This window comes from Lepidochelys kempii, chromosome 23, assembly GCF_965140285.1.
Source record: "Lepidochelys kempii isolate rLepKem1 chromosome 23, rLepKem1.hap1, whole genome shotgun sequence".
NCBI lineage: Eukaryota > Metazoa > Chordata > Testudines > Cheloniidae > Lepidochelys > Lepidochelys kempii.
In genome coordinates this window covers 6267556-6285351 of record NC_136402.1, presented here as the reverse complement: position 1 = coordinate 6285351, position 17796 = coordinate 6267556, and the positions used below count along the sequence as shown (strand labels likewise).

Below are 17796 nucleotides of genomic sequence, written 5' to 3'. Positions count from 1 at the left end.
GAACCTCGAGAGTAAATTGCTGCCCCTGGTTAAGGAGGGGGGGATGTGGATGCCACCTCACTGCCTTTGAGCAGGCTGGCGATTTGAACCAAGGGGTCCCTGCGGAAAAGCCCCGGTGTCTAGCTCCCTTGCTGGGTCCCAAGGCCACAGACTCCGTCAGCCAGATGGGTGGGGAGGTGGACAGGCTCCCACTCCTGACCCCAACCTATATGTCTGCGTGGAGTCTCCTGGGGTCAGGCCCCTCGGACCTCCAGTGGGAGCAGAAGGTGATGGTCAATGGGGAGACATTCTTGGGGTGGCCAAAGGGCATGGGCTGCATAAACCTTCCCACATGCGGCCTGCGAGTGCTATCGACCACCCCCGACCCAAGGGAGGGCGTGAAACTGGAAGGGCCTGGTGTAACTCCTACCAAGGAAGGCTGGGGCATCCATGGGAACGTTGGTGGCTTCGAACTTCCCCAGGTCACCGGCTAAAGTGACCCCGCTCAGTTCGATCTCGAAGGGGGGAGAGATGTGACGAAGTGGGACTCTTCTTAATGTTTCCTCTGAATAGTATGGGGGTGCCTCAGTTTCCCCTAGGCAGTTCTTAAGTAGCTAGGTGGTGGGGTAAGGGTGTATGATCATTGCAGAGCCCTAGAGGGCCGGTGTGTGCAGGGGTCTGGACACAGAGAATGGCCGACACCCTGTTTCCTGGCAACTGATGGCCTGGGCCCTTCCCCCCTGCGAGGTGAGAGCTAAAGGGTTGGAGAACAAAGGAATCAGGTGACCACCTGGCCCGGGAAAGGGACAAAGCCCAGAGGAGGAGGGGCTGGAGGGGGTTTCAGTTTGGGGCTGGCTGGGACATGGAGTGAAGGGTAGACGTGGTTGTCTGGCTCACTGGCCCCAAAATGGACCCAGCTGAGGGGTCCCGTTCTCTGCACCTGCAAGCTCTGTTTTAGACCATGTTCCTGTCGTCTAATAAACCTTCTGTTTTACTGGCTGGCTGAGAGTCACGTCTGACTGCGGAGTTGGGGGGCAGGACCCTCTGGCTTCCCCAGGAGCCCCACCTGAGTAGACTCGCTGGGGGGAGGCGCACGGAGGGGCAGAGGATGCTGAATGCTCCGAGGTCAGACCCAGGAAGGTGGAAGCTGTGTGAGCTGTGTGTCCTGAAGACAGGCTGCTCACAGAAAGGCGACTACCCCAGAGTCCTGACTGGCTTCATGGGGAGCAGTTCCAGAGCATCGCCCAGGGATTCTGTGACACTGTGCCATGCGTAACCCCCCTGGAAAGGAGCCAGCAGATGGGGCTGCAACATCAGGGGGCATCTCATGCTTTGGCCGGCGCCCTTCAATCCTAGGCTTAACAACCCACCATGCACAGAGCATCCCCTTCGACTGGTGGAAAACATCTTCCGACCCTGTGTGTGACGGATCGGGGTGGGCAATTCAGTCAGTCTCCACCTGATGCTTCTGCTGCCGCCCCTAATGCCCCGATCAGATGTAGGGGCTGCAGCTGCTGCCAGCAGGAGGGGCCATTCCCCCCTGCCTGGGTTTTCCTGTCTCTCCATCTCATGGCAGCCCAGAGTTGTACAAAGGTGATGGAGTCTTCTCCCGCCACTGACACCCTGGTCTTGCAACCCCAACCCCCAGGGGGCAAGCCCCACCGCAATGCAGGGCCATGGCCCCGGCCATTTTTGCAGCCCCTCCGCCCACCCAGGAGGCACCCACTCACCAGCATGGAAGGGCTGAGGCACACACAGCTCCTGCTGCTGCTGTGGGCTCTTCCGCGGACTCTTCCTTCGAGGAGGTCTCGTCTCCTCCCAGGCACGGATGGGCTTCAAGGGGACCTTGCGGACTTCCTCAGCCATCCTGCAAGAAGCCAGGACAAGGCATTGCTTGTGAGAGGTGAGAGGCGACTGCCCCGTTCAGCATCAGGGCCAGTCCACGTATGGCCGTTCCACCAGTGCCTACAGCTGCCAGCAGGGAAACAAGCCAATGGATGTGCTCAAAGTCACCCAGGTAGTCAGCAGTACAGGCAGGATTAGAACCCAGGTCTCCGGACTCCCAGGCCCATCCCGCAGGCCAAACGGCCTCCCCCGGGTCACTCCCGCCTCTCCTTCTGCTGGTTCACAAACTGCCCAGCAGACAGGCTGCATCCAACCACTCAGGATTCTTCCTGCCCAGGGAAATTACCCTGATCCCTTCCCCCAGGAACCTTGGGGCCGTGGCAGGTCCCAGGTGGGGGAGGGAAGCGGGGTGGGGGAGTGGGGGGTGGGCTGGTGAGCAGCAGGAGTTGCTCTGACACCACCGTGAAGGGGAAGGAGCAGAAGGCGGGAGAGCAGCGGGCAGGCAGGCTGTGCCGGGGCAGAGCTTTGTGGCGATTTCGCAGCTCGTCTCTCCAAGGCCTGTGTGGGAGCAGCCGCTGCAGAGAATCCCAGGCCTGATTCCCCCCACGCTGGGTCTCCTGAATGGCCCCTGCCCTGGGGGTCTCCATTCCTCACCCAGTGTCAACTGCTGACTCTGCAGCAGCTGCACGGCAGGCGTCCTAAGGCACCTCTAGTCCTCTCCAGAGCTCAGGGGGACTGTCCTGGCATCGGACTGTCCTGGTGAATGGAACAATGGCTCCAGGCAACCGGAGAATGCCTGTTCCCCCGGCAACCTCAGTGTCTAAGCACTTACCTGGCCCCATCATGGCAGTGGCTTAGCACACGGGTGTTGTGGTATTTAGGGTCTCAACCCCCCCTCCGCAGAGCAGGGACGTGCTCTCCCTCGTTAGCTGAGGCCCAGAGCGGCGGGGACTCACCTGATCTCACGCAGAAGACTTACAGAGGAGCAGGGAACTGAACACAGCTCTCCTGGGTCCCAGCCCAATGCCTCATCTAACCACCTGTGCTGCCTTCCCGTGCCGTGCCACCAGCCCTGCCAAACCCTCCTCCTTGTCTCCGTCCCCTCCGGGCTCGACTGGTGCGACCCCTTCTGTCGAGCTGCCCCAGACTCCCTCCTGTGCGCATGCCGCTGCCCACTTCCTCACTGGCACTTGGCAGACGTGCGCCACCCAGCCAGGAGCTCGGGGAAGGCTCGGTGTGGTTGGCGATGCAATGGAAAAGCAGAGGTGGGCAATAGAAGATTCTCCTACCTGGAGTCAGGAGTGGGCAGAAGCCTGCCCGTAAATGGGCCACCCACTTTCTGCTGCCGGTGGCAGAGCTGGATCTGCTGGCTCAGCGTTCCCCAGCGGCACCTGCCAGCTCTTGCTCTGCCAGAGCCAAGCCTGGCAGTGAGGGGATGAGGCTGTGCCAGCCAGCAGGGGCGTGTCACAATGGGCAGGCGAGTCACAGTCCAGCCAATGTGTGACTCCCCAGCCATGGGATGCCCCAGCCCAGACTTGCTCTGGCCTCGCCAAGGCTTTAGAGCCTGTCCTTCCCCACCGGGGTCATGGGAGGGACCTTCCGCTGTTATACCAATAAAGTAAAAACCAACAGGATCTCATGAAAGGGAAAAAGGCAAAATACCACATTTATTGTGAATACAGAAAGAATCATAGTAAGCGCTTAGTTATAGCTATAACATTCCATTCAATCTCATATTTAGTCACACATTCATTCATACAAACACACACACACAGGTTCTGCAAGGTTGTTATCATAGTTACCAGCCTTAGAGTTGCTCATGCCAAGCCACTGGCCAGGTGGCCTGGACATGAGGAGGGAGCAGGGCCTTGTCAGATGCTCATCTGATGCTCCTGGAAGTTGGTTTGCAGAATCAGACCCCAAAGTTCTCACTTTTTAGAGTCTATTTTTATAGGAATTTCTTCCTATGCCAGTCTATGGGAATTGCTTCATCATGCTGTTGCTGAATCAATCAGCAGATAGCACATCCGCGCTGCTAGATGTTATCTTGTTCTTTGGTTCTCCCATTCTTGAGGCTGTTGGGTGGATTCCAGTCTGCCCTCCGGGGGTCCTCTGGTTCCATCCCGGTTCCTCCTTTTCGTAACAGTGCAGAACGGGGATTCATGAACTCACCCCACCCCCAGCTCCCAGCCCACAGGGGAGGCTCTTTCCACTTTCCCAAGCTGCCGGGTGCTTTGGCCATGGGGTGTAAAATGGTCCCATCTCTGCTTCCTCTCCCATCGCTGCAACAACACAGAAGCTGCTTTAATAGGAGATGCTGCCAGCTGCAGGGTGAGAGGGGGGAATGGCTGTGGGGAGACAGATGGGTCTCCCTCAGCTGCGGACGCTCCTATATGTGCTATTCTCCTCCCCACACACCCTGCTGTGGGGGAGGTTGGAGAGGGGCTGCTCAAGGACCGGCCTAGAACAGGACACCTCCTCCCAGTTCTGAACATAGGAGTAACCCGGCCCACTGGACTCAGTGCCAGGGTCCCAGGGATGCCGATGGGCTGTGGGTCAGGGAATCAGGGTGAGATTCTTTAGAGCTCAGACCCAACGTGATCTCAGCATGCTGAGCGCTGGGGGAATTAGGCCTGAACACAGTCACTCTTAGGGTTGCCAGGCATCCGGTTTTCTCTTTCGAAAAGAGACCCTGGCAGCTCCGGTCAGCACTGCCAACTGGGCCGTTAAAAGTCTGGTTGGTGGCAGAGGGATGAGGAGGGGGCCTGCAGCAGCTCTCTCTGTGGAGCTCGGGGGCGGTGCGAGCCCCCACTGGCAGGGGGTGGATCCCAACGGAGGGGCTGGGAAAGGCATTCGGCTGCAGGCTGGGGCCGGCAGGGTTAACCCCCGGCAGCAGCCTCTGCGGTGGCCAGGGGTTCCCTGCAGAGCGGGCTGTGGCCTTTAGGAAGTGCCTTCAGCCCCCTCCCTACCCAGCCCACTGCTCCCCAGCTGTTGGGAGCTGAGAGAGGAGGGGTCAGCCACCTGTCCTGGGGCCCACACCTGCTCCCTGTGGGGCTACTGTGCTGGGTTCAACTCAGGACCATGCGGCCAGCAGGTAAGGGGCTGTGGGCAGGTCACTCTCCTCCCGGGGATGAATGGGCTGCGTGGAAGCATGGGGTAAAATTGGGCTGCTCTGCTTGGGAACGGGTCCATACAGAGTTGGGCAGCAGCTGAGTGTGGAGGCCCCAGCCAGCAGCCGGGCTGTGGGGGAGAATGAAGGAGAGGGGTTGGGGGTCACTGCAAATGGCAGGAGGAGGAGGGGGGCCTGCATCAGCTCTCTCCCTAGAGCTGCTGTGATTTGCACTATGCTGGGGGAGCAGCGAGCCAGGGGCAGCAGTGGGATGGGTGTGTCACTAGCGGGGAATTCTCTCACCCCCCCTCCCCCCCACGTTCCAGAGAACAGGAAAAACTTTTGTCCTCACCGAGCCAGGTGTCCAGGATTCATGGCTGTTAGAGCAGCCTCTGACACCCGGGAAATGCCAGGGCCGTGCTGGTGTGGCTGCTATTTAAGGGGCCACCTGACATCAATGCCTCCCAGACCCCCACAAACCACACCAGCCAGAGCCACCCAGAGCCTGCCCTCCAAGCCCCCTCCTGGGCCCCAACCCCCTGCAACAACTCAGAGCCCCCTCACACACCCATACTCCCTCCTGGAGCCTGCACCCCACATTCCCTCCCACACCCGAATTCCTTCCCGGACTCCACACTCCTCTCCCACACTCCGAACCCCTTGGCCCCAACCTACAGCTCCCTCATACACCCCAAGCCCTTCATACCCAGCCCCACCCCAGACCCCGCACCCCAGCTGGAGCCCTCATCTTTCCCCCCACACCTCAACCCCCTGCCCTAGCCCAGAGCTCCCTCATAGAATCATAGAATCATAGAATATCAGGGTTGGAAGGGACCCCAGAAGGTCATCTAGTCCAACCCCCTGCTCAAAGCAGGACCAATTCCCAGTTAAATCATCCCAGCCAGGGCTTTGTCAAGCCTGACCTTAAAAACCTCCAAGGAAGGAGATTCTACCACCTCCCTAGGTAACGCATTCCAGTGTTTCACCACCCTCTTAGTGAAAAAGTTTTTCCTAATATCCAATCTAAACCTCCCACACTGCAACTTGAGACCATTACTCCTCGTTCTGTCATCTGCTACCACTGAGAACAGTCTAGAGCCATCCTCTTTGGAACCCCCTTTCAGGTAGTTGAAAGCAGCTATCAAATCCCCCCTCATTCTTCTCTTCTGCAGGCTAAACAATCCCAGCTCCCTCAGCCTCTCCTCATAACTCATGTGTTCCAGTCCCCTAATCATTTTTGTTGCCCTTCGCTGGACTCTCTCCAATTTATCCACATCCTTCTTGAAGTGTGGGGCCCAAAACTGGACACAGTACTCCAGATGAGGCCTCACCAATGTCGAATAGAGGGGAACGATCACGTCCCTCGATCTGCTCGCTATGCCCCTACTTATACATCCCAAAATGCCATTGGCCTTCTTGGCAACCAGGGCACACTGCTGACTCATATCCAGCTTCTTGTCCACTGTCACCCCTAGGTCCTTTTCCGCAGAACTGCTGCCTAGCCATTCGGTCCCTAGTCTGTAGCGGTGCATTGGATTCTTCCATCCTAAGTGCAGGACCCTGCACTTATCCTTATTGAACCTCATCAAATTTCTTTTGGCCCAATCCTCCAATTTGTCTAGGTCCTTCTGTATCCTATCCCTCCCCTCCAGCGTATCTACCACTCCTCCCAGTTTAGTCTCATCCGCAAATTTGCTGAGAGTGCAATCCACACTATCCTCCAGATCATTTATGAAGATATTGAACAAAACCGGCCCCAGGACCGACCCTTGGGGCACTCCACTTGACACCGGCTGCCAACTAGACATGGAGCCATTGATCACTACCCGTTGAGCCCGACAATCTAGCCAACTTTCTACCCACCTTATAGTGCATTCATCCAGCCCATACTTCCTTAACTTGCTGACAAGAATACTGTGGGAGACCGTGTCAAAAGCTTTGCTAAAGTCAAGAAACAATACATCCACTGCTTTCCCTTCATCCACAGAACCAGTAATCTCATCATAAAAAGCGATTGGATTACTCAGGCATGACCTTCCCTTGGTGAATCCATGTTCCTGATCACTTTCCTCTCATGTAAGTGCTTCAGGATTGATTCTTTGAGGACCTGCTCCATGATTTTTCCAGGGACTGAGGTGAGGCTGACTGGCCTGTAGTTCCCAGGATCCTCCTTCTTCCCTTTTTTAAAGATTGGCACTACATTAGCCTTTTTCCAGTCATCCGGGACTTCCCCCGTTCGCCAAGAGTTTTCAAAGATAACGGCCAATGGCTCTGCAATCACAGCCGCCAATTCCTTCAGCACTCTCGGATGCAACTCATCCGGCCCCATGGACTTGTGTGCGTCCAGCTTTTCTAAATAGTCCCTAACCACCTCTATCTCCACAGAGGGCTGGCCATCTCTTCCCCATTTTGTGATGCCCAGCGCAGCAGTCTGGGAGCTGACCTTGTTAGTGAAGACAGAGGCAAAAAAAGCATTGAGTATATTAGCTTTTTCCACATCCTCTGTCACTAGGTTGCCTCCCTCATTCAGTAAGGGGCCCACACTTTCCTTGGCTTTCTTCTTGTTGCCAACATACCTGAAGAAACCCTTCTTGTTACTCTTGACATCTCTTGCTAGCTGCAGCTCCAGGTGCGATTTGGCCCTCCTGATATCATTCCTACATGCCCGAGCAATATTTTTATACTCTTCCCTGGTCATATGTCCAACCTTCCACTTCTTGTAAGCTTCTTTTTTATGTTTAACATCCGCTAGGATTTCACCATTAAGCCAAGCTGGTCGCCTGCCATATTTACTATTCTTTCGACTCATCGGGATGGTTTGTCCCTGTAACCTCAACAGGGATTCCTTGAAATACAGCCAGATCTCCTGGACTCCTTTCCCCTTCATGTTAGTCCCCCAGGGGATCCTGGCCATCCGTTCCCTGAGAGAGTCGAAGTCTGCTTTCCTGAAGTCCAGGGTCCGTATCCTGCTGCTTACCTTTCTTCCCTGCGTCAGGATCCTGAACTCAACCAACTCATGGTCACTGCCTCCCAGATTCCCATCCACTTTTGCTTCCCCCACTAATTCTACCCGGTTTGTGAGCAGCAGGTTAAGAAAAGCGCCCCCCCTAGTTGGCTCCTCTAGCACTTGCGCCAGGAAATTGTCCCCTACGCTTTCCAAAAACTTCCTGGATTGTCTATGCACTGCTGTATTGCTCTCCCAGCAGATATCAGGAAAATTAAAGTCACCCATGAGAATCAGGGCATGCGATCTAGTAGCTTCCGTGAGCTGCCGGAAGAAAGCCTCATCTACCTCATCCCCCTGGTCCGGTGGTCTATAGCAGACTCCCTCCACTACATCACTCTTGTTGCACACACTTCTAAACTTAATCCAGAGACACTCAGGTTTTTCTACAGTTTCGTACCGGAGCTCTGAGCAGTCATACTGCTCCCTTACATACAGTGCTATTCCCCCACCTTTTCTGCCCTGCCTGTCCTTCCTGAACAGTTTATAACCATCCATGACAGTACTCCAGTCATGTGAGTTTTCCCACCAAGTCTCTGTTATTCCAATCACGTCATAGTTCCTTGACATCACCAGGACCTCCAGTTCTCCCTGCTTGTTTCCAAGGCTTTGTGCATTCGTATATAAGCACTTGAGATAACCTGTTGATCGCCCCTCATTCCCAGTATGAGGCAGGAGCCCTGCCCTCACAGACATTCCTGCCTGTGCTTCCTCCCGGTATCCCGCTTTCCCACTTACCTCAGGGCTTTGGTCTCCTTCCCCCGGTGAACCTAGTTTAAAGCCCTCCTCACTAGGTTAGCCAGCCTGCTGGCAAAGATGCTCTTCCCTCTCTTCGTAAGATGGAGCCCGTCTCTGCCCAGCACTCCTCCTTCATGGAACACCATCCCATGGTCAAAGAATCCAAAGCCTTCTCTTTGACACCACCTGCGTAGCCATTCGTTGACTTTGACGATTCGACGGTCCCTACCCAGGCCTTTTCCTTCCACGGGAAGGATGGACGAGAACACCACTTGCGCCTCCAACTCCTTTATCCTTCTTCCCAGAGCCACGTAGTCCGCAGTGATCCGCTCAAGGTCATTCTTGGCAGTATCATTGGTGCCCACGTGGAGAAGCAGGAAGGGGTAGCGATCCGAGGGCTTGATGAGTCCTCTAGTGCCTTCCCACTATTCCCCTAGAGTGCCCAGAAAGGACAGAGAAGTTCTCCCACAATTCATCTCTAAGAGCGACGGGACATGCCCCCAGAATCCACAGCCCCACGTGCGAGCGAGTGTAGAGCCAGTGGGGGCACAGCAGTGTGGCTGTTCTCGCAGGAGCTCGGCTAACTCGAGAGGAGTCACCAGAGGTGGATAACTTAACTCTGCCAGGCAGGGAACTAGGCATTCGTGATGAATTAGATGAGAAACACGCTTGGCTGATGGAACGAGCTGTCTCTCTTCTCATTGAAATTAAAATAAATATGGTGCAAAGCAGGAGATTTAAGACTAATTCAGTCTAGTGCAGTACCCTGGTCTCATTAATACACTCCTGTATTAGCTCCAAGCCTGCCAAGATTTACATATGGAAAGTTTGTTAGATATGTATCCCAGTGACACTGGGCCAGATTCCCGGCTGGTGTAAATCGGCACCACTCCATTGGAGTCAGCAGAGCTATGCTGATTTATACCTGCTGAGGATCTGGCCCAAGTGTGCTTCATTTCCAGTCATATTTATGGTGTGGCACTGTGAGAAGTCCAATTTACTGTTTGATTACGAGGATTTCAGGCAGCAATCATGCAAGAGGCATTCCCCACCCATCCCCCTCCTACACCTTCCCATCTGCCCTCCTGTTGCCATTGTCAGGAGTTTCACTCCTTTCTGTGTCTCCCCTTCTTCCACGTCTCTTATGCTTTTGCTCACCAGGGGAGCTGCAGGGCTCCTGGCCTGTGACCCCAGCACCTGCACCAGACAGCAAGAGAGCGGTGAGTGGCAGTCCCTGCGGCTCTGACAACACACACAGCTACTCTGGGGCAAAGTTAACATTGATAGTTAAGCAAAGAAAAGCCAGAAAACCCCAAGTTAAGGAGATTGCAAGATTTGTAGGCCCCAATCCTTCAACAGGACACGTGGATTTGATTGAAAGATCAGTCACTTAATGGGCCCTAGCCCGGTCATTGGAGCCCCCACACCAGTGCAGATACCGTTCCAATTGAGACAATATCGATACAAATATAACAATACGGGGCTGAGCCTCAACTGGTGGAAATGGGCACACGGCACCGACATCAGCATGGACTTCCACCCGCTGGGGATTGGCTCATTGGGCAATACAATCCCTATGACACAACATCAGAGTCATAAATCACTAGGTCATGGCAGACACGTTATTAGCTGGATTACTGTGAATGCTACAGAGAGAGATTAAGGGTATGCCTACACTACGAAATTAGGTCGAATTTATAGAAGTCGGTTTTTTTGAAATCGGTTTTATATATTCGAGTGTGTGTGTCCCCACAGAAAATGCTCTAATGTGCATTAAGTGCATTAACTCGGCGGAGCGCTTCCACAGTACCGAGGCAAGCGTCGACTTCTGGAGCGTTGCACTGTGGGTAGCTATCCCACAGTTCCCGCAGTCTCCGCTGCCCATTGGAATTCTGGGTTGATATCCCAATGCCTGATGCGGCAAAAAACATTGTCGCAGGTGGTTCTGGGTACATGTCATCAGGACCCCGTTCCCACCCTCCCTCCCCCCGTGAAAGCAAGGGCAGACAATCATTTCGCGCCTTTTTTGTCTGCTGCCAGCCAAAGATGTAAAGGATCGATGGAGTGGGTCAGAACAAGACATAGACCAGATTTGTTTTGGACTCATTTTCCTCCTCCCCTATCTAGATCACACTGCAGTCAGTCACAGAGAAGGCGCAGCGAGGTTAATCTAGCCACGTATCAATCAGAGGCCAGGCTAACCTCCTTGTTCCAATAAGAACGATAACTTAGGTGCACCATTTCTTATTGGAACCCTCCGTGCAGTCCTGCCTGAAATACTCCTTGATGTACAGGCACACCCTTTGTTGATTTTAGCTCCCTGAAGCCAACCCTGTAAGCCGTGTCGTCAGTCGCCCCTCCCTCCGTCAGAGCAACGGCAGACAATCGTTCCGCGCCTTCTTTCTGTGCGGACGCCATACCAAGGCAAGCATGGAGGCCGCTGAGCTCATTTTGGCAATTAGGAGCACATTAAACACCACACGCATTATCCAGCAATATATGCAGCACCAGAACATGGCAACGCGATACCGGGCGAGGAGGCGACGTCAGCGCGGTCCCGTGAGTGATCAGGACATGGACACAGATTTCTCTGAAAGCATGGGCCCTGCCAATGCATGCATCATGGTGCTAATGGGGCAGGTTCATGCTGTGGAACGCCGATTCTGGGCTCGGGAAACAAGCACAGACTGGTGGGACCGCATAGTGTTGCAGGTCTGGGACGATTCCCAGTGGCTGCGAAACTTTCGCATGCGTAAGGGCACTTTCATGGAACTTTGTGACTTGCTTTCCCCTGCCCTGAAGCGCATGAATACCAGGATGAGAGCAGCCCTCACAGTTGAGAAGCGAGTGGCGATAGCCCTGTGGAAGCTTGCAACGCCAGACAGCTACCGGTCAGTTGGGAATCAATTTGGAGTGGGCAAATCTACTGTGGGGGCTGCTGTGATGCAAGTAGCTCACGCAATCAAAGATCTGCTGATATCAAGGGTAGTGACCCTGGGAAATGTGCAGGTCATAGTGGATGGCTTTGCTGCAATGGGATTCCCTAACTGTGGTGGGGCTATAGACGGAACCCATATCCCTATCTTGGCACCAGAGCACCAAGCCGGCGAGTACATAAACCGCAAGGGGTACTTTTCGATAGTGCTGCAAGCTCTGGTGGATCACAAGGGACGTTTCACCAACATCAACGTGGGATGGCTGGGAAAGGTGCATGACGCTCGCATCTTCAGGAACTCTGGTCTGTTTCAAAAGCTGCAGGAAGGGACTTTCTTCCCAGACCAGAAAATAACTGTTGGGGATGTTGAAATGCCTATATGTATCCTTGGGGACCCAGCCTACCCCTTAATGCCATGGCTCATGAAGCCGTACACAGGCAGCCTGGACAGTGGTCAGGAGCTGTTCAACTACAGGCTGAGCAAGTGCAGAATGGTGGTAGAATGTGCATTTGGACGTTTAAAGGCGCGCTGGCGCAGTTTACTGACTCGCTTAGACCTCAGCGAAACCAATATTCCCACTGTTATTACTGCTTGCTGTGTGCTCCACAATATCTGTGAGAGTAAGGGGGAGACGTTTATGGCGGGGTGGGAGATTGAGGCAAATCGCCTGGCTGCTGGTTACGCGCAGCCAGACACCAGGGCGGTTAGAAGAGCTCAGGAGGGCGCGGCACGCATCAGAGAAGCTTTGAAAACCAGTTTCATGACTGGCCAGGCTACAGTGTGAAAGTTCTGTTTGTTTCTCCCTGATGAAACCCCCCGCCCCTTGGTTCACTCTACTTCCCTGTAAGCTAACCACCCTCCCCTCCTCCCTTTAATCACCGCTTGCAGAGGCAATAAAGTCATTGCTGCTTCACAGTCATGCATTCGTTATTCATTCATCACACAAATAGGGGGATGACTACCAAGGTATTCCAGGAGGGGTGGTGGAGGAGGGAAGGAAAATGCCACACAGCACATTAAGCACAGCACTTTAAAAGTTTACAACTTTAAAATTTATTGAATGACAGCCTTCTTTTTTTTGGGCAATCCTCTGTTGTGGAGTCGCTGGTTGGCCGGAGGCCCCCCCACCGCGTTCTTGGGCGTCTGGGTGTGGAGGCTATGGAACTTGGGGAGGAGGGCGGTTGGTTACAGAGGGGCAGCAGTGGCAGTCTGTGCTCCAGCTGCCTTTGCTGCAGCTCAACCATACACTGGAGCATTCTGGTTTGGTCCTGCAGCAGCCTCAGCATTGAATCCTGCCTTCTCTCATCACGCTGCCGCGACATTTGAGCTTCAGCCCTGTCTTCTGCCCGCCACTTACTCTCTTCAGCCCGCCACTTACTCTCTTCAGCCCTCCACCTCTCCTCCCGGTCATTTTGTGCTTTCCTGCACTCTGACATTATTTGCCTCCACGCATTCGTCTGTGCTCTGTCAGTGTGGGAGGACAGCATTAGCTCAGAGAACATTTCATCTCGAGTGCGTTTTTTTTTCTTTCTAAGCTTCACTAGCCTCTGGGAAGGAGAAGATCCTGTGATCATTGAAACACATCCAGCTGGTGGAGAAAAAAAAAGGGACAGCGGTATTTAAAAACACACATTTTATAAAACAGTGGCTACACTCTTTCAGGGTAAACCTTGCTGTTAACATTACATACATAGCACATGTGCTTTCGTTACAAGGTCGCATTTTGCCTCCTCCCACCGCGTGACTACCCCCTCAACCCTCCCCCCTCCCCGTGGCTAACAGCGGGGAACATTTCTGTTCAGCCACAGGCAAACAGCCCAGCAGGAATGTGTCCCTGAAGAAAAGCACCCTATTTCAACGAGGTGACCATGAATTATATCTCACTCTCCTGAGGATAACACAGAGAGAGAAAGAACGGATTTTGGTTGAATGCCAGCAAACATACACTGCAATGCTTTGTTCTACAGTGATTCCCGAGTATGTGTTACTGGCCTGGAGTGATAAAAGTGTCCTACCATGAAGGACGAAATAAGGCTGCCCTCCCCAGAAACCTTTTGCAAAGGCTTTAGGACTACATCTAGGAGAACCGCAAATGCCAGGGCAAAGTAATCCTTTCACATGCTTGCTTTTAAACCATGTATAGCATTTTAAAAGGTACACTCACCAGAGGTCCCTTCTCCGCCTGCTGGGTCCAGGAGGCAGCCTTGGGTGGGTTCGGGGGGTACTGGCTCCAGGTCTAGGGTGAGAAACAGTTCCTGGCTGTCGGGAAAACCGGTTTCTCCGCTTGCTTGCTGTGAGCCATCTACAACCTCCTCCTCCTCCTCCTCATCTTCTTCGTCCCCAAAACCTGCTTCCGTATTGCCTCCATCTCCATTGAAGGAGTCAAACAACACGGCTGGGGTAGTGGTGGCTGAACCCCCTAAAATGGCATGCAGCTCATCATAGAAGCGGCATGTTTGGGGCTCTGACCCAGAGCGGCTGTTCGCCTCTCTGGTTTTCTGGTAGGCTTGCCTCAGCTCCTTCAGTTTCACGCGGCACTGCTTCGGGTCCCTGTTACGGCCTCTGTCCTTCATGCCCTGGGAGATTTTCACAAAGGTTTTGGCATTTCGAAAACTGGAACGGAGTTCTGATAGCACGGATTCCTCTCCCCAAACAGCGATCAGATCCCGTACCTCCCGTTCGGTCCATGCTGGAGCTCTTTTGCGATTCTGGGACTCCATCATGGTCACCTGTGCTGATGAGCTCTGCATGGTCACCTGCAGCTTGCCACGCTGGCCAAACAGGAAATGAGATTCAAAAGTTCGCGGTTCTTTTCCTGTCTACCTGGCCAGTGCATCTGAGTTGAGAGTGCTGTCCAGAGCGGTCAGAATGGAGCACTCTGGGATAGCTCCCGGAGGCCAATACCATCGAATTGTGTCCACAGTACCCCAAATTCGAGCTGGGAACGTCGATTTAAGCGCTAATCCACTTGTCAGGGGTGGAGTAAGGAAATCGATTTTAAGAGCCCTTTAAGTCGAATTAAAGGGCTTCACTGTGTGGACGGGTGCAGGTTTAAATCGATTTAACGCTGCTAAATTCGACCTAAAGTCCTAGTGTAGACCAGGGCTAAGACGCAGGTGATAACAGCAATTCAGCTTTGTTGCCTAAACCAGCGGAGATAAAAGTAACAGTTCAAAGTTCCTGCCCAACCTCTGAGACCTTTCCACCTCGCCAGGTTTCACAGCCCACGCTCCTGCCCAAGAGGGAACGTCTACACTGCTATTTTCAGCCTCGTAGCTTGAGCCCCACAAGTCCAAGTCTGTGGACCCAGGCTGTGAGACTTGCTGCCATGGGTCTTTCTTTGCAGTGTAGACACTGTCAACTTTGAGACCATCTCTCACTAATTCCTTTGTCCTCAATATTACGTGTACACGTAGGGTCCTATTTCCAAAGCCCTCTCGGGGTATGGTGGGAGTTGTGTGTCCAAATCCTTTGAGCGGCTTTGAAAATCTCAGCCATAGAGATTATTATACATTAGCATAATTACAAACAATTTATATAACCCCCAGGGTATTAGCTGTACTGCAGAACAGGGGATTGTTACAAACATCTCCTGAGGGCTAAATATTCTCTCTGATCTGCCTCAGGAAACTTGTGCCAGGAATTTATACCCAGCTTCTCACTCCTCCTGCACCGTGTGGCTCCCAGTGACCCATCCCCACATTCCTGCTATTCCCCACTTGTGGTGCTCACCCAGCCCGGTTCGCATGTTCCCCCGGTCCAGGCAGAGCCATGAGCCTGCCTCTCCCCCTGCTCCCCACCTCCCGGAGACCCCTTTCCCAGTCCATTGGAAGGGAGCTCTCCCCAAACTCACAGAGCAGCCACAGCAGGATCATGGGGAGTGGGAGCCAGGGACCAAGCCAGGGACCCTGCAGCAGCATCTGGGCCTCCAAAGAGAATCCACCGCGGCTCTGTGCCCCCGTCCCCTCCTTCTCACCACGCGGTGGGGAGCAGAGGAACCGGATGGGCTGTGGGCTCTAGTAGCGTGTCTGGGAGCAGCCCGGCCCTCCCCCACTGAGACGAGATGGAAACAACTCTCAGATGCTTCTCTTGTGAGGCTCAGGATGGGCTGTGTCTTGGAGTGTCAGACACGCGGGTTCCCCAGAGACAGCCCTCCCCCATATGACAGGCACAGGGTCCCCCAGGTGTGACAGGGTCAGGACCCCCAGGTGTGACAGGGGCAGGGCCACCTGAATGACAGGCACATGGTCCCCCAGGTGTGACGGGGCAGGGCCCCCCGGATGTGACAGACACAGGATCCCCCAGGTGTGATAGGGGCAGGATCCCCTATGTGTGATGGGGCAGGGCCCCTCAGATGTGACAGGGCAGGGACCCCCGGATGTGACAGGGGAAGGACCCCCCTGGATGTGACAGACACAGGATCCCCCAGGTATGAGAGGCGCAGGGTCTCCCCCGTGTGACAGATGCAGGACACCACCACCACCCTCCATGCAGATATGACAGGCACAGGGTCTCCCCCATGTGACAGATGCAGGGTCCCCCAGGAGTGGCAGGGGCAGGGCCTCCTGGATGTGACAGGCACAGGGTCCCCCAGGTGTCACAGGCATAGGGTCTCTCCCAGCTGACAGATGAAGGGTCCCTGCGTGTGCTGGGCCAGTGTCCCCCAGGTGTGATGGAGCCAGGTTAAAGGAACACCCTGCCTCTCACACTGATTTTTCTCACAGTCTAGCCCTGTGGGTACATCCAGAGCCACAAAGGGCAAAGACAGAGCAGAGACACAGAGACTTCTGGGCAAAGGGTTCCTTGTTCTTTGCAAACAACCCTCAACTCAGACAAACTCACAACACTGAACATACATCTTACAGGATATTATCCATAAAGACAAACGTCTAAGATACCTACAGAGACTGAGTAACTTGTCACGACTCATAATCATTGTGAGATGTTTGTACGGGTAATCTTTAAGGAATAATGAATTTATTTCCAGACTTGGAGTAGAAACTAGTCACCAGGGGAGAATATGTCTCGGTAATGGTCCATTCAGGTACGGGGAACCTACTTTATTAGCTAGGAAAGGTAACTTAATCAGTGTATTAACTATTTTTCATTTGGGGACAATGTATACCTTCAGATCAGCGGCACTGCTATGGGTACCCGCATGGCCCCACAGTATGCCAACATTTTTATGGCTGATTTAGAACAACGCTTCCTCAGCTCTCGTCCCCTAACGCCCCTACTCTACTTGCGCTATATTGATGACATCTTCATCATCTGGACCCATAGAAAAGACGCCCTTGAGGAATTCCACCATGATTTCAACAATTTCCATCCCACCATCAACCTCAGCCTGGTCCAGTCCACACAAGAGATCCACTTCCTGGACACTACCGTGCTAATAAACGATGGTCACATAAACACCACCCTATACCGGAAACCTACTGAACCGCTATTCCTACCTACACACCTCCAGCTTTCACCCTGACCACACCACACGATCCATCGTCTACAGACAAGCTCTGCGATACAACCGCATTTGCTCCAACCCCTCAGACAGAGACAAACACCTACAAGATCTCTATCAAGCATTCTTACAACTACAATACCCACCTGCGGAAGTGAAGAAACAGATTGATAGAGCCAGAAGAGTTCCCAGAAATCACCTACTACAGGACAGGCCTAACAAAGAAAATAACAGAACGCCACTAGCCGTCACCTTCAGCCCCCAACTAAAACCCCTCCAATGCATTATTAAGGATCTACAACCTATCCTGAAGGATGACCCAACACTCTCACAAATCCTGGGAGACAGGCCAGTCCTTGCCTACAGACAGCCCCCCAACCTGAAGCAAATACTCACCAACAACCACATACCACACAACAGAACCACTAACCCAGGAACCTATCCTTGCAACAAAGCCCATTGCCAGCTGTGCCAACATATCTATTCAGGGGACACCATCACAGGGCCTAATAACATCAGCCACACTATCAGAGGCTCGTTCACCTGCACATCCACCAATGTGATATATGCCATCAAGTGCCAGCAATGCCCCTCTGCCATGTACATTGGTCAAACTGGACAGTCTCTACGTAAAAGAATAAATGGACACAAATCAGATGTCAAGAATTATAACATTCATAAACCAGTCGGAGAACACTTCAATCTCTGGTCACGCGATTACAGA

General features: G+C 53.6%; 1 protein-coding gene across 1 annotated transcript; it reads right to left on the bottom strand.

Moving 5' to 3' along the window:
* Nucleotides 1–12621: 12621 nt before the first annotated feature.
* LOC144929754 (uncharacterized) lies at nt 12622–14283 on the bottom strand. Its single transcript, XM_078850221.1, has 2 exons — nt 13776–14283; nt 12622–13199 (listed from the first exon to the last, which is right to left on the bottom strand). Exons 1-2 carry the CDS (start codon nt 14182–14184, stop codon nt 12658–12660), a joined length of 951 nt encoding a protein of 316 aa, XP_078706347.1. The 5' UTR covers nt 14185–14283; the 3' UTR covers nt 12622–12657.
* Between the last annotated feature and the right edge of the window lie 3513 nt (nt 14284–17796).

What these genes read in the sequence shown, in the direction of transcription:
- LOC144929754 (XM_078850221.1), bottom strand. Translation starts at nt 14,184, where the DNA reads ATGAAGGACAGAGGCCGTAACAGGGACCCGAAGCAGTGCCGCGTGAAA. An exon ending in AGGCGGAGAAGGGACCTCTG is followed by an intron (nt 13,200 to 13,775) that starts GTGAGTGTACCT and finishes TTTCTCCACCAG; the next exon opens with CTGGATGTGTTTCAATGATC.